Source organism: Rhinopithecus roxellana, chromosome 15 (assembly GCF_007565055.1).
Source record: "Rhinopithecus roxellana isolate Shanxi Qingling chromosome 15, ASM756505v1, whole genome shotgun sequence".
NCBI classification, from domain to species: domain Eukaryota; kingdom Metazoa; phylum Chordata; class Mammalia; order Primates; family Cercopithecidae; genus Rhinopithecus; species Rhinopithecus roxellana.
Genome location: NC_044563.1, coordinates 127,175,226 through 127,201,221, shown reverse-complemented (window position 1 = coordinate 127,201,221; position 25,996 = coordinate 127,175,226). Strand labels below are relative to the sequence as shown.

Sequence of the window (25,996 nt, the reverse complement as noted above, 5' to 3'; positions counted from 1 at the left end):
CTATACATAAGTGAAAAAGAGAAAAAGCAACTACATGGCCCCCTTTAAGGCTCCAACAGGTTCTGGATCCTGTCCTCCAATCACACTGTATTTCTCCAGCTTCTGTGTCTCTCACTCTCCTCAATCACTTCACACCTTCTTTCTCCTCAAATCTCTTACCACCTCATCCCTTAAGCTCCTTTCTCAGCTGATGATTCCACTTCCTACTTCACTGAGAAAGGCAAGGCCATTGGAAGAAAATGTCCAGATTCCTACCATCACACTTCCAAAAATGCAATAATACTTCAGTATAAATTTAGCAACATTCATGGATAGGATGACTCAGTACTGTCAAGATGTCAGTTCTTCCCAATTTGATCTATAGATTAAATAAAATCTCAATCAAAATCCCAGTACGTTATTTTGTGGATGTTCACAAACTGATTCTAAAGTTTACACGTAGAGGCAAAAGACCCAGAATCCACAAAATAATATTAAAGAAGAATAAAGTTGGCGAGGTGCAGTGGCTCATACCTGTAATCCCAATACTTTGGGAGGCCAAGGTGGGAGGATCACTTGAGGTCAGGAGTTCGAGACCAGCCTGGCCAACACTGTGAAACTCCATCTCCACTAAAAAAAACAACAATAGCCAGGCGTGGTGGCACACGCCTGTAATCCCAACTACTTGGGTGGCTGAGGCAGGAGAATCTCTTGAACCCGGGAGGCAGAGGTTGCAATAAGCCAAGATCGCGGCACTGTGCTCCAACCTGGATGACAGAGTAAGACTCCATCTTGGGGGGGGGGGGGGAAGAACAAAGTTGGGGGATTGACACTACCCAACTGTGAGACTTACTATAAAGCTACAATAATCAAGACAGTGTGATACTGGAGAAAGAAAAGACAAATAGGTCAGTGGAACAGAATAGAGAGCCCAAAAGTAGTTCCACAAAAATACAGTCAAATATAAATCTCTGACAAAGGAACAAAGGCAACACAATAAAAAACAGATAGTCTTTTCAACAAATGGTGCTGGAACAACCGTGCATCCTCATGCAAAAAAATTAATTTAGACACAGATCTTACACACTCCACAAAAATTAATTCAAAACGGGCCATACACCTAAATATAAAAAGTAAAAGTATAGGCTGGGCATGGTGGCTCACACTTGTAATCTCAACACTTTGGGAGACTGAGGTGGGTGGATCACTTCCGGTCAGGAGTTTCAGACCAGCCTGGCAAACATGGTGAAACCTCGTCTCTACTAAAAATACAAAAATGAGCTGGGCATGGTGGTGGGTGCCTGTAATCCCAGCTACTTGGGAGGCTGAGGCAGCAGAATCGCTTGAACCTGGGAGGTGGAGGTTGCAGTGAATCGAGAGTGTGCCACTGCACACCAGCCTGGGCGACAGAGCAAGACTTCGTCTCAAAAAAAAAAGAAAAAGAAAAAGAAAAAAAAAACCCAACAGAGCTGAAGGTATAAAACTCCTAGAAGATAATATAGGAGAAAATCTAAATGAACTTGGGTTTGGCAATGACTTTTTAGATACAACACCAAAGGCATGATTTATGAAAAAAGAATTGAGAAGATGGACTTCATTAAAATAAAATATTTCTGCTCTGTGAAAGACACTGTCAACAGTGAGAAGACAAGCCACAGACTGGGAGAAAATACTTGCAAAAGACATATCAAATAAAGGACTGTTATCCAAAATATACAGGGAACTCTTAAAACTCAACAATAAGACTGGGTGTGGTGGCCTATGCCTGTAATCCGAGCGCTTTGGGGCGCTGAGGTGAGAGAACTACTTGAGCCCAGGAGTTAGAGGTTACAGTGAGCTATGACTACACCATTGTACTCCGGCCTGGGTGACAGAGTGAGACCCTGTCTCAAAAACAAACAAAAAACCCAACACTAAAAAAAGAACAACCCAATTAAAAAACGCCCAAAGACTTAACAAACACCTCACTGAAAAAGATACTCAGATGGCAAATAAGCACATGAAAAGATGCTCTGCATCATATTAGAGAAATGTAAATTAAAACAACAATGAAATACCACTATACACCCATTAGAATGGCCAAAATTCAAAACACTGATAATCCCAAATGGCTGCAAGGATGTGGAGCAACAGGAACACATTCATTCATTGCTGGTAGGAATGCAAAATGATACAGCCACTCTGGAAGACAATCTGGCAGCTTCTTGCAAAACTAAACAGACTCTTACCATACAATCCAGCAATCATACGCCTTGGTATTACCCAAAGGAGTTGAAAATGTATGTCCACACAAACACCTGCACAGGGATGTTTATAGCAGCTTTATTCATAATTGCTGTTATGGGCTGTTTGTGTCCCCTCGAAATTCATATGTTGAAGTCTAATCACCAATGTGATGGTATTTGGAGGTGGGCCTTTGGGAGGGAATTAGGTCATAACAGTGGAGCGCTCAAGAATGGGATTAATGTCTTTATAAGACGAGGCTAGAGAGCTAGCTTGTCTTCCTTCAGCCATGTGAGGATACAAGTCAGCTGTCTGCAGCCAGAAAGATGGCCTTTACCAGAACTTTACTATACTGGCACCATGATCTTGGTCTTCCAGCCTTCGAAACTGTGAGAAGTAAATGTTTGTTGTTTAAGCCACCCAGTTTATGATAATTTGTTATAGCAGTCTGAACTAAGACCACTGTCAAAACTTGCAAGCAACCAAAGATATCCTTCAGTAGGTGAATAAACTGTGGCACATCCAAACAATGGAATATTACTCAGAGTTCAAAAGAAATAAGCTATTAAGCCATGAAAAGACTCAGAAGAAACTTAAATGCAGCTTGCTAAGTGAAAGAACTCAATATGAAAAGCTTGCTGTATGATTCAAACTATATAACATTCTGGAAAAGGCACAACTATGAAGACAGTAAAAAGATTAGTGGTTGTCTGGGAATGTAGCAGGGGAGAATAGAGCATGGAGGTAGAGCACAGAGTTTTGGAGCAGTGAAACTATTTCACATGAAACGGTAATGGGAGACACATGACATTATGCCATAGAACTGTGTAACACCAAAGAGTGAACCCTGGGCCGGACGCGGTGGCTCACGCCTGTAATCCCAGCACTTTGGGAGGCCGAGGCGGGCAGATCACGAGGTCAGGAGATCAATACCATCCTGGCCAACATGGTGAAACCCCGTCTCTACTAAAAATACAAAATATTAGCCAGGCAAGGTGGCGGGCGCCTGTAGTCCCAGCTACTCGGGAGGCTGAGGCAGGAGAATGACGTGAACCTGGGAGGCGGAGCTTGTAGTGAGCCGAGATCGAGCCACTGCACTCCAGCCTGGGCGACAGAGAGAGGCTCTGTTTCAAAAAAAAAAAAAAAAAGAGTGAATCCTAATGTAAACTGTGGGCTTCGGATGATAATGATGTGTCTATGTAGGTTCATCCATTGCTTTTTTGTTGTTGTTGTTGTTGCTGTTTTGAGACAAGGTCGCCCAGGTTGGAGTTGGAGTGCAGTGGTGCGATCTTGGCTCACTGCGACCTCCGCCTCCCAGGTTCAAGCAATTCTCATGTCTTAGCCTCCTGTGTAGCTGGGACTATAGGTGCACACCACCACACCCTGCTAATTTTTTTTGTATTTTTAATAGAGACAGGGTTTCGTCATGTTGGCCAGGCTGGTCTCGAACTCCTGGCCTCAAGTGATCTACCTGCCTCGGCCTCCCAAAGTGCTGGGATTACAGGTGTGAGCCACTGCACCTGGCCATACTAAAAGTTTTTTTTTTTAAAAAGATAAAAAATCTCCAGTTATCACTTTTCCTGACACCCACCACCAGATATAGTCCTATTTCCCTGCTTCCCTGTATAGCAAAACTCTTCAAAAGACTTGTCCATATTTGCTATCCCAATTCTTCTACTGTTCTCACTTCAACCTTTCTAATCAATCTCTCCAGTCCCTACACCCCACCCACTTCACCCCAATTGCCTTTACCAGTTGCCAAATCTAATGGACAGTTGTTATTCTTCATTTTACTTGTTTTATCAACAGCTTCTGACACAGGTGACCACTCCTTCCTCCTGAAAACATTTTCTTCCCTTAGCTTCCAGGGTACTCTCCTCTCCTAGGTTTCCTACTACTTTACTGATGATCGCCCTCAGTCACCTTTGCTGGTTCCTCCTCTTCTCCCTAATCTCTACATACTGGAGTTTCCCCAGCCTCATCTCGTCCCTAACTTCATTCTCTCCTTTGGTGATCTCATCCAGTCTCATGTTTTTAAAAAATATCATCTAAATGCCAACAGTTCTAAATGAGTCTGAGTCTCTAGCTCAGACTTCCCCCTTGAACTCTAGACTGGATGTCTAGCTGTCAGTTCAATAATTCTACTTGCCTGGCAACTGACCAGTTAAGTTTGACTGATATCAAAGTTAACTAAAGCTTATCTCTCACTGTACCCCTAAAACCTGTTCTACTTGCAGTTTCTCCCACCTCAATTAATAGCAATTTCATTTTTCTAGTTTCTTGGATCAAAATCCCTAGGGATCATCTTTCCCTCCTTTCTTTCACACCTCAAATTCAGTGCATTTCTCTATATCCTCAGCATAACTACCTCTCATTATCCCCACTGCCCTCTTCCTGATCTGAAGAACCCTCATCTCTTGCCTGGCCTATTGCAAGAGTGGCCTAACTGGTCTCCCTGCTTCTATTCTTACTTGCTACCATTTATTCTCAGCACAGAACTGAAAATGATCCTTTTAAAAGTTATATCAAGTCTCTGCTCAAAACCCTACAGTGGCTGCCCATTTAATTGAGAGTATAGGCCTTTCAACAGCCTACAAAGCTCTTTATAACCTGCACTCTCACTCCTAATGCACTCTGACCATACCACCTGCTATTCTTCACTCTTGCTCAGCTCCAGCCTCACTGGCCTCCTGTTTCTTCCTCATGCCACAGCGTTTCACTAGCTGTTCCCTCAGATGTCCACATGGCTAATGTCCTTACATCTTTCAAGTCTTTGTTTGAATATCATCTTTTCATTGAGGACAACTCTGACCACCCTAGCTCAAAGTGTAACCCCCAGCTCTCATGGAACTCTCAATGCTTCTCTTAACCCAATACACTTTTTCCTTGCATTTATCATCCTCTAATATACTATATAACTTATTTTCTTATACATTATATGTCTTCCCTACCCACCTCCAAACAAGCTTCACTAGAAGAAAGATCTTTGTTTTATTCACTATATGTTCAAATCACCCGGAACACTGCAGGCTCCCAAAAAATATTTGTTAAGGGCCAGGCATGGTGGCTCACATCTATAATCCTAGCACTTTGGGGCTGAGGTTGTGCCACTGTGTTCCAGACTGGGAGACAGAGCAAGACTCCATGTCAAAAAAAAAAAAAAAAAAAATTGTTGAGGCTGGGTGCCATGGGTCATCCCAGCACTTTGGGAGACTGAGGTGGGCGGATAGCTTGAGCTTACAAGTTTAAAACCAGCTTGGGCAATACGGCAAAACCCCGTCGCTACAAAAAATACAAAAATTAGCTGGGCATGGTGGCAGGTGCCTTGGGAAGCTGAGGTGGGAGGATTGCTTGAGCCCAGGAGGTAGAGGTTACAGTGAGCTGAGATTGTGCCACTGCACTCCAGCGTGGTGACAGAGTGAGACTGTCTCAAAAAATATGTTTGTTGTTGTTGTTGTTAAGAAAAAGCACTATTTCCCATTATGTAGAAACGGCACTCCTAGAAATTATGTATCAGATACTTGAGGGAATGACTTCAGGCTACAAAAAGACTAGAGTGTGGCTCAAGAGCCTATATTCAAGATCACTCAAGAACTCAGGTGCCTCTTGACTGCCTTTCTCTCCCCAACCATCCCATCCTTGCCAGTTGTAATTATCTATAAAGTCACTGAAGAGATTCAGTCTAAAAGCACAATGACCTGCCTGGGCTACCGCAGCTCACCAAACTCAGTTTTGGCCTCACTTCTATGACCAAGCTAGTGACCTGGTATCCAGGTCAGCATCTCGGCCTTCCTGCTAGTCCAGCTTTAACTGAACTCACTCAGAACTGGATTCTTGCTTACTTGTGAAGAACCAGCCTTATACCTCCATGTCAGTAATTAGGGACCCTTGCCTTTCTCTCCATATTTCATTTCCTGTCTTGGTATCCTGATCAATATTCTGGTTCCTCAGACTTACACCTAGTACTTGTGCTTACTTCACCTTTCTGGAGTCCTGTCCTGGGCCCAGTCCCAGTTTCTGAGCCCCAGACCTGACTCTCAGGACCAGGTCCTCTGTCTTTTGCTTCCTTCCAGACCTCCTGGCTCCTGGGCTCTGCTCACCAGGCCTCCCTGGATCTCCCTAACTCCAACTGTCTATTTACCTGGACCTCTGCCCTCAGACACCTTGACCCCTCCAACTCCCCTTCCCCATTACTCCCTTACCTGAATGCTTGATCCCCTCTTATCATTAATTCTGAGACCTTTCTGAAGAGTGAGCCAAGCCCTGGTCCATTTGGTCTCTCTATTTAAGACTAAATAAGGTGTATCTCAGCCCTGGCTGAGCCTTGAGCCTGAAAATAATGAACATGAACTTCTAGTTCCTCAAAGGGCACAGTCAATCTTCCTAACAGTGTCAAAATGCTCTCAGCTGAAGCTGGTTGCCAAAAATAATCAGTGTCAAACACTTGTGCTTTCTTCAGCAGACCTATCTGCTTTACTTGGATCCTTTCACTTGGGTGAAACCAGAACATACTTTGCATTCTGCTGCCTCAAAAAAGAAATCCTTTAGATTTCTCAGGAAACTGGGCCCAGATAAAAAGAAAACGATGTGCCGGGCGCGGTAGCTCACGCCTGTAATCCCAGCACTTTGGGAGACCAAGGTGGGTGGATCACCTGAGGTCAGGAGTTGGAGAAGAGCCTGGCCAATATAGCAAAACCCTGTCTCTACCAAAAATACAAAAATTAGCCAGGCGTGGTAGTGTGCACCTGTAATCCCAACTACTTGGGAGGCTGAGGCAGGAGAATCACTTGAATCCGGGAGGCAGAGGTTGTAGGGAATTGAGATCACACCAGCCTGGGCAACAGAGTGAGACTCCATCTCTCTCTCACACATACACACACACACACAAACACACACACGATGGCTACTAGAGTCAGCCCAGGACTGGAAATTATAAAATCCTAGAATCCAATTTTTACCCTTACTAGTCCTGGAATATCCCATAGGATTAAAGCCACATACCTAGAAGCATCAAGGAATGGCCTATAGGCCAAGCTAATCCATTCTTCTTTATTGGACGAATATTTTGGCTCCCGAGGTGTTTCTCTCATGGTGTCCAAATCCACTAGATAATGGCATTTACTGATATCGATCTGAAATGGAGAAAGGCCAACTCTTCATTAGTAATTTCGAAGGTTCCTTCTGGGTAACAGCAATTGCAATCCTAAAACTTCACAGAGCTTTGGAGGAACGAACATCCAAGTCTCCAGACAATGTTGCCTGTGCTCTCTCCACTCAGATAAGAGTATTCAGGCTCTTGTGGGGGACAGGCACACTCATTCAGACATATGTAGGCTTTGGCTGGTCTGATTCCAGGTTGAGTTCTTAAGTCCTTCTAGTCCCATAGACACTTCCAAAGTCACCATGAGCCCACAGTCTACCTCTGGAAAACCTATCGTCTTCTGCTCACTAATGCTCTCTTCCAGTCTATCACCTCTTATTCCACAGACTCAAAGGGCATGACTAAACACAGATGCTAATGTGTGAGAAGGCCTGCCTCTCCTGACAGCCATAGGAGGTTACACTACACCTCACAGGGGTACAGAAATATCATGCATATCATCTCCTTCAAATATTCAACAGAATTGACAGAGACATGGGAACAGCCCCTGCAGCAAAAGTTTAGTAAAAGTGAGATATCAGAACTCTGCTTCTGTTAATACTATGTATTATATTAATATTGTGTATTAACAAAAGCAGAGTCAGCCAGTTGCTGATAACATGGATCTATCAGAATATTGTAAATGCTTAAAGGAGAATATTAAAATATTTCATTTAAAACAATGCTGAGCCAGGTGCGGTGACTCTCGCCTGTAGTCCCAGCACCCTGGGAGGCCGAGGTGTGCACATCACTTGAACCCAGGAGTTCAAGACCAGCCTGGGCAACATGGTGAAACCCCATCTCTATAAAAAAAATATAAAAATTAGCTAGGTGTGGTGGCACACACCTTTAGTTCCAGCTACTCAGGAGGCTGAGGTGGGATGATCACTTGAGCCTCAGAGGTCAAGGCTGAAGTTAGCCAAGATCATGCCACTGCATTCCAGCCTGGGCAAAAGAGAGACCTGCTTCAAAAAAATATTTTTAAAACAATTAAAACCGGCCGAGGACGGTGGCTCAAGCCTGTAATCCCAGCACTTTGGGAGGCCGAGACGGGCGGATCATGAGGTCAGGAGATCGAGACCATTCTGGCTAACACAGTGAAACCCCGTCTCTACTAAAAAATACAAAAAACTAGCCGGGCGAGGTGGCGTAGTCCCAGCTACTTGGGAAGGCTGAGGCAGGAGAATGGCGTAAACCCGGGAGGCGGAGCTTGCAGTGAGCTGAGATCCAGCCACTGCACTCCAGCCTGGGCGACAGAGTGAGACTCCGTCTCAAAAAAAAAAAAAAAAAAAAAAAAAAAAAAAACAATTAAAACCAAAAAAGAGTCCTCTTAGGTAGTTAGACGTCAGCTAAGATAAAGACTATTTGAAACATGTACAGATATGCAGCAAATATCACACTTGACGTTGAAGGACTAAAAGCTTTTCCTTTGGGATCCAGAATAAGTCAAGGCTGCTTGCTATCATTACTCTGTTCAACACTGTACTAGAGAATCTAGTCAGTAGGGTAAGACTAGAAAAAGAAACACAGGGCAGAATAAATAGAAAGGAAGAAACAAAACTCATTCATCACAATGATACAATTGGTCCAGAAGACTCTACAAATAAATTTTGGAATTATTAAGAGAGTTTAGCAAAATTCAGACTTACAAGATGTCAATCAATGTCATATACTCCATAGCAATAAACAAAATGAAATTTTATAAAAATACAATTTACAAGCATTTGAAAATGTTTACCTTAGAATAAATCTAATAAAAGATGAGAGTGCTTTATAGAAAAGTACAGAATCTTATTGGCCAGGCACGGTGGCTCACGCCTGTAATCCCAGCACTTTGGGAGGCCAAGGTGGAGAGATCACCTAAGGTCAGGGGTTTGAGATCCACCTGGCTAACATGGGGAAACCCCATCTCTACCAAAAATACAGAAATTAGCTGGATTTGGTGGCACATGCCTGTAATCCCCGCTACTTGGGAGGCTGAGGCAGGAGAATTGTTTGAACCTGGGAGGCGGAGGTTGCAGTGAGCCGAGATTGCGCCACTGCACTCCAGCCTGCAACAGAGTGAGACTATCTCAAAAAAAAAAAAAAAAAAGAAAGGATAGAATTTTATCAACAAACACCCATCAACAGATAGATTCATGTGGTATATCCACATCATTAAAATGTGGTATATCCATACAATAGCATAGTAGTCAGCCATAACAAGGAATGAAGTTCTGATACATGCTACGTCACAGATAAACCTGAAAAATATTGCTGTGACTGAAAGAGGCCAGGCACCAAAGTCCACATATATATGATTCCATTTATATGAAATGTTCATAATAGGCAAATCCTCCAAGACAGAAAGCAGAGGTTACTATGAACTGGGGAGTGGCTGCTTAATGGATATTTAATGGGTACTGGTTTTTTTGGGGGGGTATGATAAAAATCTTCTAAACTTGGATACCGGTGAGAGTTGCACATTATAAATGTACTAAAAGCCATTGACTTGTATACTTTAAAATGATTAAAATTGTAAATTTTATGTTGTGCACATTTTACAATTAAAAAATCATTAAAATTGTAAATTTTATTTCAAATAATTTTTTGTTACACAATAAAGTAGACCTTATTAATGAAGTGATATATATTTTATTCCTAGACAAAAACCTTACTATTATAAAGATGTCAATTCTAAACAAGTTGATAAATTAAATACAACCTCAATCAAAATCCCAACAGACTTTTTTGAAACTCAACAAGCGGATTCTAAAATGTGTATGGAAAGGCAGAAGGACAAGAATAGCCAAGGCACTCTTAAAGAAGAAGAACAGGCCGGGCGTGGTGGCTCACACCTGTAATCCCAGTACCTTGGGAGGCCAAAGTGGGAAGACAGCTTGAGGCCAAGAAATCGAGATCAGCCTAGGCAAGACAGTGAGACTCTGTTTCTACAAAAATTTAAAACTTAGCCAGGCATGGTGGTGTGCACCCATAGTCCTAGCTACTCAGGAGATTGAGGCAGGAAAATTGCTTGAGCCCAGGAGGTCAAGACAGCAGTAAACTATGATCATGCCACTGCATTCCAGCCTGGGTGATAGAGCAAAATTTCATCTCTAAAAAGAAAAACAACAAGGTGGGGGCTTAGTTACTATAAAGCTATAGAAATTAATACAGTAGGCCGTGTGCAGTGGCTCATGCATGTAATCCCAGCACTTTGGGAGGCCGAGGCAGGTGGATCACCTGAGGTCAGGAGTTTGAGACCAGCCTGGCCAACACGGTGAAACCCCGTCTCTACTAAAAATACAAAAATTAGACAGGCATGGTGGTGGGCATCTGTAATCCCAGCTACTCAGGAGGCTGAAGCAGGAGAATTCCTTGAACCCGGGAGGCGGTGGCTGAAGTGAGCCAAGATTGTGCTACTGCACTCCGGCCTGGTGACAGGGCAAGACTCTGTCTCAAAAAAAAAAAAGAAAGAAAAAGAAAACGAAAAAAAATTAATACAGTGAGGTATCAGTGGAGGAATAGATCAACAGACCAATGAAATAGAACAAAGAGCCTAGATCAGAGGCAGGTACACGCAGACCCTTATTTATGACAGAAGTGACACCACAAAGAAGTGGATGGTCTTTTCACCAACTGGTGCTGGGACAACTGGATATCCCTTATGGGAAAAATGAAATTGAACCTCAACCTCACTCCACATGCAAAAATCAACTTTAGATGGATTATAGGCCTAAAAATGAAAAGATAAAGCTCTTAGAAGATAATATAAAAGGCCGGGCGCGGTGGCTCAAGCCTGTAATCCCAGCACTTTGGGAGGCCAAGACGGGCGGATCACGAGGTCAGGAGATCAAGACCATTCTGGCTAACACAGTGAAACCCCATCTCTACTAAAAAATACAAAAAACTAGCCGGGTGAAGTGGTGGGTGCCTATAGTCCTAGCTACTCGGGAGGCTGAGGCAGGAGAATGGCGTAAACCCGCGAGGTGGAGCTTGCAGTGAGCTGAGATCCGGCCACTGCACTCCAGCCTGGGCGACAGAGCGAGACTCCGTCTCAAAAAAAAAAAAAAAAAAAAAAGAAGATAATATAAAAGAATATCTTCAAGATCTTGAGTAAAAGAGTTTGCAGATAAAGCATTAATTATAAAAAAGAATGACAGACACATTTGACTATATTAAAGTTGAGAATATCTTTTCATCAAAAGACACATTAAGGCCAGGCGCAGTGGCTCACGCCTGTAATTCCAGCACTTTTGGAGGTTGAGGTGGAAGGATCATTTAAGGCCAGGAGTTCGAGACCAGCCTGAGCAGAATAGTGAGACCCCCATCTCTACAAAAAATAAAAAAATTAGCTGGGCGTGGTGGTGCACACCTGTGGTCCTATTTGGGCGGCTGGGACAGGAAGACTGCTTGAGTCCAGGAGGTAGAGGTTGCAGTGAGTCAAAAAACATTAAGAATTAAAAAAACGGCCGGGCGCGGTGGCTCAAGCCTGTAATCCCAGCACTTTGGGAGGCCGAGACGGGCGGATCACGAGGTCAGGAGATCAAGACCATCCTGGCTAACATGGTGAAACCCCGTCTCTACTAAAAATACAAAAAAAAACTAGCCGGGCGACCTGGCGGGCGCCTGTAGTCCCAGCTACTCGGGAGGCTGAGGCAGGAGAATGGCGTGAACCCGGGAGGCGGAGCTTGCAGTGAGCTGAGATCCGGCCACTGCACTCCAGCCTGGGCGACAGAGCGAGACTCCGTCTCAAAAAAAAAAAAAAAGAATTAAAAAAACACAGAATGAGAAAAGATATATGTAATACATTTAACCATCAAGGATTCATATCTAGAATATATAGAACTCCCACTAATCAACAAGACAAAGACAAACCACCGAAAAGAAAAATGGGGAAGTGACTTAGGTACTTCATAAGAAGAAACTGAAATGGCCAAAACAAGTGAAAATGTGTTCAACCTCATTAGTAACCAGCAAATGCAAATGAAAACCACAATAAAAAATCACAGTATCGAGTGCTGGCCAGAATGTGAAGCAACAATTATAAATTACTGGCAGGAAATAAAGTTGGTAAGAGATCTTTAGAAAACTATTTGGCAAAATCTACTAAAATTGAACATATGTATTTTCTATGATCTAACAATTCTACCCCTAGTTATTAGATTGAACCACATGAAATTATTATTTGATGTTTGAGCCACAAAAATGGTAATTTCAAACGGTTCAACCTAATGTGTATCCAACAGAAATGCCTGCACCGAAAGAAAAGTTCAAGAATGTTCAAAGTGGTGTTATTTGTAGTAACCCAGATTGGAAACAAAAACACCTGTCAACAATAAAATAATAAATAAATTGTGGTAAAGTCATATAATGAAATAGTAAGAGAGAATAAATTATAGTTATAGGCAATAACGTGTGATTATTATAAACAAAATGCTGAGTGAAAGGATCAAGACACAAAAGGATAAATGCAGTGTGATTCAGGCAAAATGAACCTAAATCATTTAGGGACACATGTAAAAGTCATAAATCTAAAGAGAAAAGCAAGAAAATCATTACCACAGGAGTCAGGAGACTCCCTCAGAACAGGGGTGTGGGTAGGTGATCAAAAAGAATTCTAGGGGAGCTCCTGGGTGCTGGCAATGTTCTATTATTTGACGTGGGTTACACAGACACTTGCTCTATTATTATTACTACTAATTTACTGTACAAATACTTTATATATATTTAGGCTTATAGATTATACATGACTAGAAGGTTTCTTAAAAGTGCATACAAGAACAAGTTGGTCATCTCTGGCTTACAGTAAACTCTGTTCTTCCCCAACCTCCACCTTACAGGAATGTTCTCATTCTCTCCCAGCATTATTTATATGTAAAAAAGACTTCAGTCTCACATCTGTCTCTACATATGGCCTATTCCTCCAGGGGAGAGAAAGCACACTGAGAATTGACGTCAGACCCAATTCCATTCCACATAACTCTCTAAAAATGATCCTTTGCATAAACACTTCAGGAAGTAGCCTTTTTGGTCTGAACACCCACTCCGTATCTCCCAAGGATTATAAGAACATGAAACAAGTTTTTAAAAGCTTTACAAGTGCCATGCCTCTGTAAGCAAACAGACACAGCAACAGACAGAGACACTGAGGGTCTTATGCTTAGACTTCTTTTGGTTAGGGAGCCCTCAGTATGACATTTTAATACTTGACCTCAACATGGTTTTTTCTGGCCTGGCACACTACAGGTCTGGTTATCTAGATTTGGTGTCGGGTACAAGGCCAACCAGGGATGCGGGTGGTAACTAATTAATATGCAACTGTATCAATCAGATTAGGCTTCACTTACCATATCATCCCTAAGCAAATTCCATTTAAAGTAAAGGTCTTAGAAAGATATCAAGGCCCAATCTGAGCAACATAGTGACAGCCCATCTCTACAAAAAAATTTTTTTTTAAATTTGGCTCAGCGTCATGGCTCGCACTTGTAGTCCTAGTTACTTGAGAGACTGAGGCGGGAGGACCGCTTGAACCCAAGAGTTCGAGGCTACAGTCAGCTATGATTGTGCCACTGCACTCCAGCCCAGGAAACAGAGCAAGACCCTGTCTCTAAAACTAAAAAAAAAGAAAGACACCGAAGCAAAATCATATTCATCGAGAGGCTAATCCATTAGAAAAACTTTTAACCTCTTTTTCACCATCTCTGGGAAGCAGCTGATGAACAAGTCAAACACACAAGGACAAAGGCCTCCAGCAGAAAACGATCAGGTATGATCAAGGGCAAGTTCTTCACTCAAGAACAACTAAGGTTATTAGAAAAGGAGCTCAAAGTCAGCCAGCCCAGATTCAGGCCTGGGTTCTACCACAAACTGGCTGAGTGACTCACAATCTTTTTAGTTCTTATACCTCATTTTCTTCTTCTGATAATAAAGATAATACCACTTACCTCAAAGAGTTATAATGAGGATTAAATAAGATGATTCATTTAAATAAAACTGGTAAACTGTAAAGGACTACAAAAATAGCTGGAATATCGGAAGGAACCCTTGACCAGCTCTATGAAATGTGAGTATTCAGCTAGTAGAAACAATCCCTGGAACAGTAGAGCCCATTAAAATAAATGATCCTTGTTTCAACCTAAGTTAGTGTCTATTATCAATTCAAGTTAAACCCAACATACAGGACAGCAGGATTACAATGTTAACCACTCACAGTCCCCAATTAGCAATGAACTAGCAGTATCCACCAAATGATATCAAAATAAATCTTCTTGGTTTTAGGTTACACTTTCTTGCCTCTTCACAATTCAGTAGTTTTGATTCGTTGTTGGGCACTATGATTTTACAGTTTTGAGCATTGAATTTGTTGAATTTATTTGAAGGATGATACAATTTGCCCTGACAGGCAATAAAATTGTTTGCAGATCAAAAAGCAAAAAAAGAATCTTCTAGGCATCCTCAAAGCATTTATTAAGTATCTATTTGGTGAATCCTAAACTAGAGTATATAAAATTGCATATAAGTCATAACATGTTCTTTTCTTCTGCTCACTGCAGCCTCAACCTCCTGGGTTCAAGTGATCCTCCCAAGTAGTTGGCACTACAGGCATATGCCACCATGCCTAGTTAATTTTTTTATTTTTATTTTTTGTAGAGACGGAGTCTTGCTATGCTGCCTAGGCTGGTCTTGAACTTCTGGCCTCAAGCAGTCTTCCTACCTCAGCTTCCCAAAGTGCTTGGATAAGAGTTATGAGCCACCATGCCCAGCTGACCAATCTTTCTTTCTTTCTTTTGGAGACAGAGTCTCACTCTGTCACCCAAGCTGGAGTGCAATGATGTGATCACAAATCACTGCAGCCTCAACCTCTTGAGCTCAAGTGATCTTCCTAGCTCAGCCTCCCAAGTCGTTGGGACCACAGGCATGGGCCACCATGCCTGGCTAATTTTTACATTTTTTAAAAAATAGAGACAAGGTCTCACTAACTTTCCCAGGCTGGTCCTGAATTCCTGGGCTCCAGTGATTCCTCCCGCCTTGGCCTCCAAAAGTTCTGGGTTATAGGCATGAGCCACCACACCCAGCCCCAGCCATTCTTAAATTTATAATTTAGGTAAGGAAATGACATTAGCATATATGAAATACAGAAAGTGTTATTAAAAATTCAGAGTTCAGAGAGGATGAGATCACTGGAGGCTACAGTAGTTGAAAAGACTTCCGAGAGCTGGTAATAAAAGTTCAAGAGAAAACAGAGGGAAAAAGGCAGAAAGGAGCATGGTTGACAGGGGGAAGAAGAATATCTACCTGTCCCAAAAGGTGTCTGTTGAGAAACAAAATGAGAGACAGTCTAAGGACTGATAATGGAAGATCCAAAGGAAGAGAATCTGGATTTTGTGCATCAGGAATCTATTCTCGGTTTTTCAGCCAAGAAGTAAGATGATAAAAACAGGGTCTTAGAAAGAGAGGTCTATACTGGTTATGCGCAGAAGATGAGGCAAGAAAGTGTTGGAGGAAAAAGCTGAAGTAAGGACTCTAGTTACTACTGTAATATCCAGTTGTGAAGTGATACTGCCTTCTGATATTTCTTTCTTTCTATACAGGGACTCAGTCACCCAGGTTGCAGTGTAGTAGTGCAAATCACAACTCACTGCAGTCTCGACCTCCCCAGGCTCAAATGATCCTACTACCTCAGCCTCCTAAGTAGCTGGGACAACAGGTGCACAACACCACACCTGGCTAACTTTTTTTTGTATTTTGTAGAGTCGGGGTTTCACCATGTTGCCCAGGCTGGTCTTGAACTCCTGGGCTTAAGTGATCCACCTGCTTCTACATCACCTTCTGATATTTCTATGCAGTGGGAATGAAGAAGAAAGGACAAATCTCACTTCTATTTCCCTCTTTTTTTTTGAAACAGATTTTGCTCTGTTGCCCAGGCTGAAGTGCAGTGACACGGTCTCGGCTCACTGCAACCTCCACCTCGCAGGTTCAAGTGATTCTCCCCTGCCCCAGCCTCCTGAGTAGCTGGGATTACAGGCGCCCGCCACCACGGCTGGCTAATAAGTAGAGATGGAATTTCACCATGTTGGCCAGGCTGGTCTCAAACTCCTGACCTCAAGTGATCTGCCCACTTTGGCCTCCCACAGTGCTGGGATTTCAGACGTGAGCCACCACACCTGGCCCTCACTTCTGTTTCAAATGAAATCAGTGACAAATGAACTAAGGCTGCAGTGAAGAATAGGTTTGGGTGACATTGAGGAAAGATGATAACTTGTGTCTTACACCTAATGAGGTGGAAAGAAGCATGGTGTATTCAAGTACAGTCATGCATCATTTAACGAGGGAGACAGGTTTTGAGAAATGTGTCTTAGACGATTTCATCATTATGTGGACATCATAGAGTGTATTCACACAGACCTAGACAGTATAGCCTATGACACACCCAGGCTGTATGGTATAGCCATAATAATCTTGTGGGACCACCATCAAATACGCAGTCTGCCCTAGATCAAAGTGTCACTGAGCAGCACACAACTGTAATTGAAAGAAGACCAATATGACTAAAATACTGAGTTAGAGAACTGTTTCTGTTCCTACTCCTAGAACACTCCCTGTTGTCCCCTCATAAATTCCTACTCATCCTTCAGATTTCAGCTAAAAATGATTTCCTTCAGAAAGACTTCACTGACTTCTTAAACTAGGGCAGGTCCTAAATTACATGCTCTCATAGCAACCAATACTTCTCAAAGCATTTTACAATTATATTCTATTAATTAATTGGGAAATTCATTGTAAGCTCCATAAAATCTGGGGTTGTGTCTATCTCATTCACTCTTCTATGCCAAAAACCTAGCACAGTACAAAACATACAGTAGGTCCTAAGGAAATGTCTATTTAACAAGTATGTGCAACAATGCATGGAAAAAAAAAGGGAGAGGAAGTGAAGGAGGGAAGAAAAGGTGAAAAAGTAGAAGAGAGACAAGAAACAAACAGATAGGGCCAAAGACCCCAGATAAAGCTGAGAAGACACATGTAGTACTGGGCAGAAGGAAGAAGTGGAAGAAGCCAAGGATGAAGGGAACCAGAAGACAGGACATAGAAGAATCAAAGAAGTACACAGTTTTGAAAATCTAGGTGGAGAGTAGATTTCAAATGCTACAGAAAGGCTATGAGGAGCTGAAGACTGAGAAAAGGCAACAGGAGGAATGGATTCAATGGTTGTATCAAATAATTTTATCGCAGTTTAGAATGCCATGTGGGGACAAGGAAAGAACTAATAGTCCAACCTCCTATTCTCAGTGACCTTCTCTGCTGTCTATCCAGCTGCCTGAGCCAAAGCCCCACAAGTCCTAAGACAGGAAGGATGTGAAGTTGCATTCAATCATCTATCAGCTGGAAATGACAATGACGCAAGTAGCTGTAAAAATAGAGATCTCTGGCAAGGGCCAACATGAGGTTCAGGGAACATCACAGAGAAACCATCTCCACACAGAAGACAGATCTTATTTCTCAAATGTCACTGAAAATCCTCTGGTAAACAACTGTCATCATGACTCCTCTAAGAGTCCAAGGGGATAATGTGAAAGATCAATCTAAATCAGCTGCCCTGTAAACTCCTAGGCAAGTGGGAGGATTAAAGCTGAGAAAACTGTTTAGACAGTTTGCCCACAGCTAAGTAAAATTTGGTCATAACTGAGGCTATCCAGCAGCCATAATGGCTGACATATGTTATTAATTTAATACTTAGCTTTTAAGCAGCATTCAGAATGTCTTCCTTCCAAACACCTAATAAATTCTGATTCATCACATCTCCTCAAATCCCTCTGTGAGCAACTGCAGCAAGGCCCAAGCCTTCTTATAGCTGAACCTTATAAGCTCTGTGAAGGCAAGAACTGAATCTGTCTTTATCAGTACAATAAACCTGGTGCCTGGTACAGTACCTGGCATACCTCAGGCAGTCAAAAAGTATTTATGGAAGGAAAGAATGGTGACCAGCTGCACCAGGATGCTGGACAACTTCCAACACCAAGCTGTTCAAAACTATGACCAGCTTATTTGTAAGTGCCAAGAATTTCTTCCCTTCGCTTCTAGCCCCTGGAGAAACAATCTATTTCCTCCCTAACACCATACAATAAAGATCACATCATATTATAATAAATCTACTAAACAAAATCAAGGTGTTGTCATCTGGTAAGGGCCTTCTTACTGTGCCATCAAAATATATGACTCCATTCAGATCTATGAATGCGTTCCTGCTATTGGGAAAGGGATTAGAGAATCCAAAGGAAATAAACAGAATAATCACACTTAAGAACAACCGTTTTAGTCCACTCTGTGTTGCCATAACAGAATATCTGAGACAGGATAATTTATAAAGAACAGAAATTTACTTCCCTACAGTTTTGGAGGCTGATGAGTACAAAATCAAGGTGCTGGCTTCTGGTAAGGGCCTTCTTACTGTGCCATCTCATGGCAGAAGGCAGCACATAGTAGAAAGGCAAAGACATGGCAAGAGACAGCAAGAGAGGGATGAACTCATCCTTTTATAACGCACTAACTCTCGAGATAAACCACTCCCGTGATAATGGCATTAATCTACTCATGAGGGCAGAGCTCCCATGACCCAAACACCTTCCATTAGGTCCCACCTCCTAACACTGACACATTGGGGATCAAGTTCCCAATATATGAACTTTGGGGGACACAAACCATAGCACTGACTCAAAGTCCAAATTGGTATTTCTTGCCTTTCTCATTTCACAGACAAGATGTTAGAGATAATCAAGTCCAGTTCTGCAACCTTCCAAAACTTTCTGCATGTAAAGAAGTTCTAAGACGTCTTTTGACTCCATTTTAGCCGTAACTTTTTTACTACAAAAAACACAAATGTAGGGCCAGGTATTGTGGCTCACACCTGTAATCCCAGCACTTTGGGAAGCTGAGGTAGGAGGATCACTTAAGGCCAGGGGTTCAAGACCAGCTTGGGAACATAGTGAGACCCCGTCTCCAAACACACACACACACAAATTAGCCAGGTATGGTGGTGTGCACCTGTAATCCTCATTACTCGGGAGGCTGAGGTGGTAGGATTGCTTGATATCAGGAATTTGAAAGTGCAGTGAACTATGATTGCACCATCGCACTCCAGCCTGGAAAACAGAGTGAGACCTTGTCTCTAAAAATAAAATTTTTTAAAAAGTAAAAAGAAATCCTAATGCATATGCTCTACATATTTGAAAATGGATTATCAGTATTTTTTTTCTATAAGGTCCTACTTTCATGCTCTGTATTTGTACAAGTGGGCTTTTCCCCTTCTGCTCCACGGGAGGCTTCTGTCCTCCTTGAGTTCACCTTAACACACCTGCATTACTGTTTGACAGGTGTACTGCCCCAGTCAAACATTCTACTTGGCACTCTCCCCAGAGCAGCACCAAAAGCCAAAGCCCCTTGGAGATCATCCCCAACTCCTGGAACCTCCCGCTTATTCTACATTTCTCATGTCTCTCCACCATGCCAGACTAGAGTCAAACTCAACAGGGTCTTCTTTTCCCAGTGACTCCGCCAAGCCCATTCCATTGGCCGTGGTTTTGCCTGATCATAGGTAGGAACAGTGGGAATCTGTTCCTACAGAAATGGTCCATTCATGTGTATCACTAACAAGATGACAAGGCATTTGGCTGAGTCACAGTGACTTCCGCTGTTTACCCAGGCTTCTTTGAATTTCTTCACTTTGACATTCAGAGCACTGGGCAGAAATCACATTGCATTAATATCCACTTGTGGGACTTCGAGATAGATACAGATTATATCAGCAAGCAACCATAAAACAAACATTGGAAGTGGCTAATGCTCCAAAATGACAGCTACAGAAAAGCAGATTACAGTAATGCTCTGTGCTGGGCCCAGTGGCTCACACCTGTAATCCCAGCCCTTTGGGAGGCCAAGGTGGGCAGATCACTTGAGCCCAGGAGTTTGAGTCCAGCCTGGGCAGCAGGGTGAAATGCTGTCTCTACAAAAAATACAAAAATTAGCCAGGCATGGTGGCACGTGCCTGTAGTTCCAGCTACTCGAGAGGCTGAGGCAGGACGATCACTTAAGCCTGGGAGGTCAAGGTTGCAGTGAGCTGTGTTCGCACCACTGCACTCCAGCCTGGGTGACAAAGCACAGCTCAGTCTCAGGAAAAAAAAAAAAAAAAGGCCAGGTGCTATGGCTCACACATGTAATTATCACACTTTGGGAGGTCAAGGCGGGCAGACTGCTTGAGCCTAGGAGTTCAAGACCAACCTGGGCAAAATAGTGAAACCTCATCTCTACAAAAAATCCAAAATTAGCTGGGTGTGGTGGTGTGCACCTGTAGTCATAGCTACTCAGGAGGGCGAGGTGGGAGAATCACCTGAGCCCAGGAAGTTGAGACTGTAGTGAGCCATGATCATGCCACTATGCTCCAGCCTGGGTGATAGTGCAAGACCCTGTCTCAAAAAAAAAAAAAAAAAAGGCCAGGCACAGTGGCTCATGCCTGTAATCCCAGCACTCTGGGAGGCAGAGGTGGGAGGATCACCTGAGGTTAGGAGTTCAAGACCAGCCTGACAACATGCAGAAACCCCGTCTCTACTAAAAATACAAAAATTTTGCTGGGAATGGTGGCACATTCCTGTAATCCCAGCTACTCGGGAGGCTGAGGCAGGAGAATCGCATGAACCCGGGAGGCAGAGGTTGTGGTGAGCCGAGATCACACCATTGCCCTCCAGCCTGGGCAACAAAAGTGAAACTCCATCTCAAGAAAAAAAAAAAAAAAAAGAAGAAGCTCTGTATCTTCTGCCTCCGACTAAGTGCTCTTTTTATTTAAATCTAGCTAATATTTTCATTTGTATCAGGAAATGGGACTGCTGAATACTCTGCCTCTAGCTCTGTGATTTAGGGAAGTAACTTAACCTAGGCTCAGAGATTTTACCACCTTTCCAAAAGGTTTGGAGCGCAAACCACTAAGATCCCTCTCAACTCTAGAGAAAGCAATTTCTCAACTCTAGAGAAAGCAAATGTAGAAAAAGCAATTTCCTCACAATTGCAAATATACTCCCCTTTGCTGATTCTACTCTTCTCTAAACTACTGCTGTTCATCATTACATACATTTCCATATTAAAAGCCCTGTGCTGGAGGTAACAAATATACAGGATTTGGTTTTACACTGCCAAGTCTTGGGCAATTAGAAAGTCTACGTCTTGCTTCTAGTACTGAACACAGTTAAGAAACATGTCACAAATGGCAAAGGCAAAGTAAGATCATTCAGTTCTCTCAATTTGTTGATGTCAAGGAGCTATTTAAAGCCAATGTTAAATATGGAAAGGTTAAAGAAATTTTGTGGGCTTACGTGCCTGAAAAATTCTAAATTTTTACAGTGCTTCTTCATCTCTAAGTGCTTTACCAATATAAAAAGTCTGATTTGGGAACAAGTCACATGTCTTATCTACAGAGCCTAGATCACCACACAGATCTATCCTGAAGTTAGGTGATGGCAAATACAGAAAGCTCCAGCTGTTGTTTCCTTTCCCACTGTTCATATTCGACATCACCAATCAACTGTGGCACTCTTCCACTGAGCTTGGATTCAATGTCATCATGCTCTTTCATCCCAGGCTCCAGTGAGCCACTACCAACTGATGAGAGGTGTTATGTGAAATGAAACTATTTGTCCCCCTTGTGAAACCAGTACATAAGGGTGAACACCCAGGATGGTGGTGCTGCAACTCAGTAAAGCCCAACTGGGTGATTATCTCTTAGTTCTCAACAACATGTCTCAAAATAAACAAACTACTTTATACAAAAATGCAGATTTAGAGATCTGAGAAATCATAGGAGACTGCTTGCTTTCTTTTGTCTCACAATAACAAATTCTGGGTTTCTTTCATAAATCGGACTTTTAAAATATCAGTGTATATAAAATATTTTAAGAATGCATCTATGATATAGAACGAAATTCATTAGTATTTATGACTAAAGTCACGATCACTGCCATCAAGAAAGTCCTATTAAGTACTAAATTAGGAAACAAAAGAAAAATCACACAAAGTTTAGAGAATTTCTACTTATAGAGTTAAGTCGACATATATACAAATAGTCACCATTTTTGTCAGTCTCCATTTTTTCCTTTACGGTTTGTGTATTGTTATTACAGTTTAAAAGGGGACCAGAGGAAGACAAATAAATGGATAGATATTTTCTCTTTAGGAGCTTCCAACTTATGATGGACAATATCAGATGTATAAACTCTAAATGGCATTCACTCAGCCAATAGAATAAAGCCATTATACCAAAGCATAAATAAAAAGTAATGGGAAGTTAATTTTCAATTATCCAGAGTTGGCAAAACATGCTTATAAAATCTTTTCCTATCATAATTTCTGTGCTTAATCAGTTAGTTTGCATTATTATCAGTTCTTGCTATATACTTTACAATCTAAGAAGAGGGAGTGTCTTTTTAAACGCAAACCTCTTCACAGTTCTTTTCAACACTCATTCAGAAGAATAAAAATTCAATAGATAAAGTTCTACCCAGGTTAATATTTGCATCAACGTATGAAATTTTATTAAGTTGCATGAGGGAGGCGTGGCTCCCAGGCTTTGAATTCGTTTCCATAAATGACCCTGAACAGAGAATTCAGAAACATCTGTGTGAAATAGACCTGCCATAGCTACAAGAAAAGTATTCCATCTGCATGCAACATATCAAACTTGATAGGGAACCAGTTAGGACACAAATCTGCCAAATACAAACCTCTGTCAATTTACATTAGAAACAAACGACAGGAGAAAGCTAGACATGATCCCTGTTCTTCAGGTGCTTGTAACCTGGTACTCTTACAGGAATATAAACAATCTTGAAAAATGGTAGTGGCTGGGAGCAGTAGCTCATTCCTGTAATCCCAGCACTTTGGAAGGCAGAGGCGGGCAGATCACAAGGTCAGGAGATCGAGACCATCCTGGCTAACACGGTGAAACCCCATCTCTACTAAAAATACAAAACGTTAGCCAGGCGTGGTGGCAGGTGCCTGTAGTCCCAGCTACTCAGGAGGCTGAGGCAGGAGAATGGCATGGACCCGGGAGGTGGAGCTTGCAGTGAGCCAAGATCTTGCCACTGCACTCCAGCCTGGGCACAGAGTGAGACTCTGTCTCAAAAAAAAAAAAGAAAGAAAAGAAAAGAAAGAAAAATGGTAGCGCTTAAGTCCTAATTGGTGCAAATTTCTACTATTATCAAGGTTTGGGGAGGCCTCTCTTCAGTTCAAAGGGACTAAATGAAGGGCTACTTGGGTATTTCACTTACATTTTAAAAAATCACCTGCTGTGTATAATCCCTATGTCAGGCACTGTGAAGGTTTCAAAGATTAATGAAAAACATGAACCCTTGTTTTTAAACAAATGTAAAATTTGCCAGAGAACACAGTCACATACATAAATATGTGAGAACAATGAAACAGAGAAGAAATGAGAAATGCTTCTGCTCAATAAACTAAAATCTAGAAACCTCAAGCCATTTAATTTCCCCTAAATATTTAATGTTCTTTCATACTTCAAGTCTTTGCATAAGCTGTTCCTTCTGACTGGAATGTCAATTTCCCCTTCCTCTGCCAGAAAATTCTTAATCAGCCTCTAAGACTCAATTCCTATGCTACCTCTTACGTGAGGCTGAAGTAGGAAGAGTTCTCTCACCTTCCCTATGCACATTATGGCACTGTGTAATAATATATATATATTTTTTGAGACAGAGTCTCGCTCTGTCGCCCAGGCTGGAGTGCAGTGGCCGGATCTCAGCTCAGCTCACTGCAAGCTCCACCTCCCGGGTTTACGCCATTCTCCTGCCTCAGCCTCCCAAGTAGCTGGGACTACAGGCGCCCGCCACCTCGCCTGGCTAGTTTTTTTTTTTTTTTTTGGATTTTTTAGTAGAGACGGGGTTTCACCATGTTAGCCAGGATGGTCTCGATCTCCTGACCTCGTGATCCGCCCGTCTCGGCCTCTCAAAGTGCTGGGATTACAGGCATGAGCCACCGCGCCTGGCCGTGTAATATTTTAAGTTTGTTTATCCTACTAGATTCTGAGGGTAAGATTCATGTCCTTTTCTAAATTCACCTTTAGGTTTATCAAAATAATATATGCAGCCAGGCAAGGTGACTCACCCCTGTAATCCCAGCATTTTGGGAGGCTGAGGTGGGCGGATCACCTGAGGTTGGGAGTTTGAGACCAGTCTGACCAACATGGAGAAACCCCGTCTGTACTAAAAATACAACATTAGCTGGGCATGGTGGCGCATGCCTGAAATCCCAGCTACTCAGGAAGCTGAGGCAGGAGAATCGCTTGAACCCGGGAGGCGGACGTTGCGGTGAGCTGAGATCACACCATTGCACTCCAGCCTGGCCAACAAGAGCAAAACTCCATCTCAAAAAAATACATAAATAAATAAATAAATAAATAATAATAATATATGCAGCCAGGCACAGTGGCTCATGCCTGTAATCCCAACACTTTGGGAGGTCAAGGTGGGAGGATCTCTTCAGTTTAGGAGTTTGAGACCACCCTGGGCAACACTGCCAGACACTGTCTCTACAAAAAATAAAAAATGTCTGGGCGCGGTGGCTCACGTCTGTAATCCCAGCACTTTGGGAGGCCAAGGCGGGTGGAATGCCTGAAGTCAGGCATTTGAGATCAGTCTGGCCAACAAGGTGAAACCCTGTCTCTACTAAAAATACAAAAAAATTAACCAGGCGTGGTGGTGTGCGCCTGTAATCCCAGCTACTCGGGAGGCTGAGGCAGGGGAATTGTTTGAACCAGAGAGGTGGAGGTTGCAGTGAGCTGAGATTGCACCACTGCACTCCAGCCTGGGTGACACAGCAAGACACCGTCTCAAAAAAACAAAGATAGGAGATGAACATGATTGTGCTGATAATATTTATAGATCATTGTCTTCTTGAGCCAGTGATTCAAAACTGTTTGAATTATGCTGCCAATGGATAGTCTTAAGCATGCTTACGGGACAGACAAGGCTTTCTGTCCAAACCCCAACAACAGGAAAATCAACTTTATTTAAATTTTTATTTAATTCCTTAATTCACTTCTGCCTGGAAGAGTTTAATAACCTACTTGCCTTATACACTGCGGCATCCTCTTTAGTCCTAGGTTTCTAAAAAAAAGTGTTCCTCGGAGCTTGTAAATCAGTAAACCATATCTATTTTTTTGAAGTAATCAAGATATAATTTGTGGAAAGAGTAGCAAAGACAGTATTAAATGTGACTAAATGACTTAAGAAGAGGCCTGAAGGCTAAGAGGGAAAAGTTACTTGATAGAAAACTTATCTTCCAATTTTGAGTTGAAAGTCCTTATGTTCAAGGAAGAAAAACTGGAGGTCAACTGAAAACACACTGAATGTTGCTCAAGTTCACCACAGATCTTCTTGGTAGGGGTATCAAAGATTTCACAGTGACAGCCCCCATTATGGTTATTTATTTTTTTTCCATGATGACATTAAAACATTATTTATTACAAAAAAAAAACTTAAAAAATCACTTATAGTCCTCCCACCCAAAAAAATCACCATCAGCCTGTTAGTGTATATCCCCAAACTTCTTTGCAGATACTGATTTTTTTTTTACAAGATCTGTATCATGCTATATATATTGTTTTACTGTGAGTATTTT

General features: G+C 42.2%; 1 protein-coding gene across 9 annotated transcripts in view; it reads right to left on the bottom strand.

Annotated features, from left to right (window-relative positions):
- Nucleotides 1-25,996, bottom strand: part of ALG9 (ALG9 alpha-1,2-mannosyltransferase) — a 114,693-nt gene that overhangs the window by 38,423 nt on the left and 50,274 nt on the right. For all 9 annotated transcript variants that reach the window (XM_030918470.1, XM_030918471.1, XM_030918469.1 and 6 more), the window contains one exon: nucleotides 7,204-7,334. In XM_030918470.1, coding sequence (XP_030774330.1) covers nucleotides 7,204-7,334 — 131 coding nt within the window. The remainder of the gene's footprint in view (nucleotides 1-7,203; nucleotides 7,335-25,996) is intronic.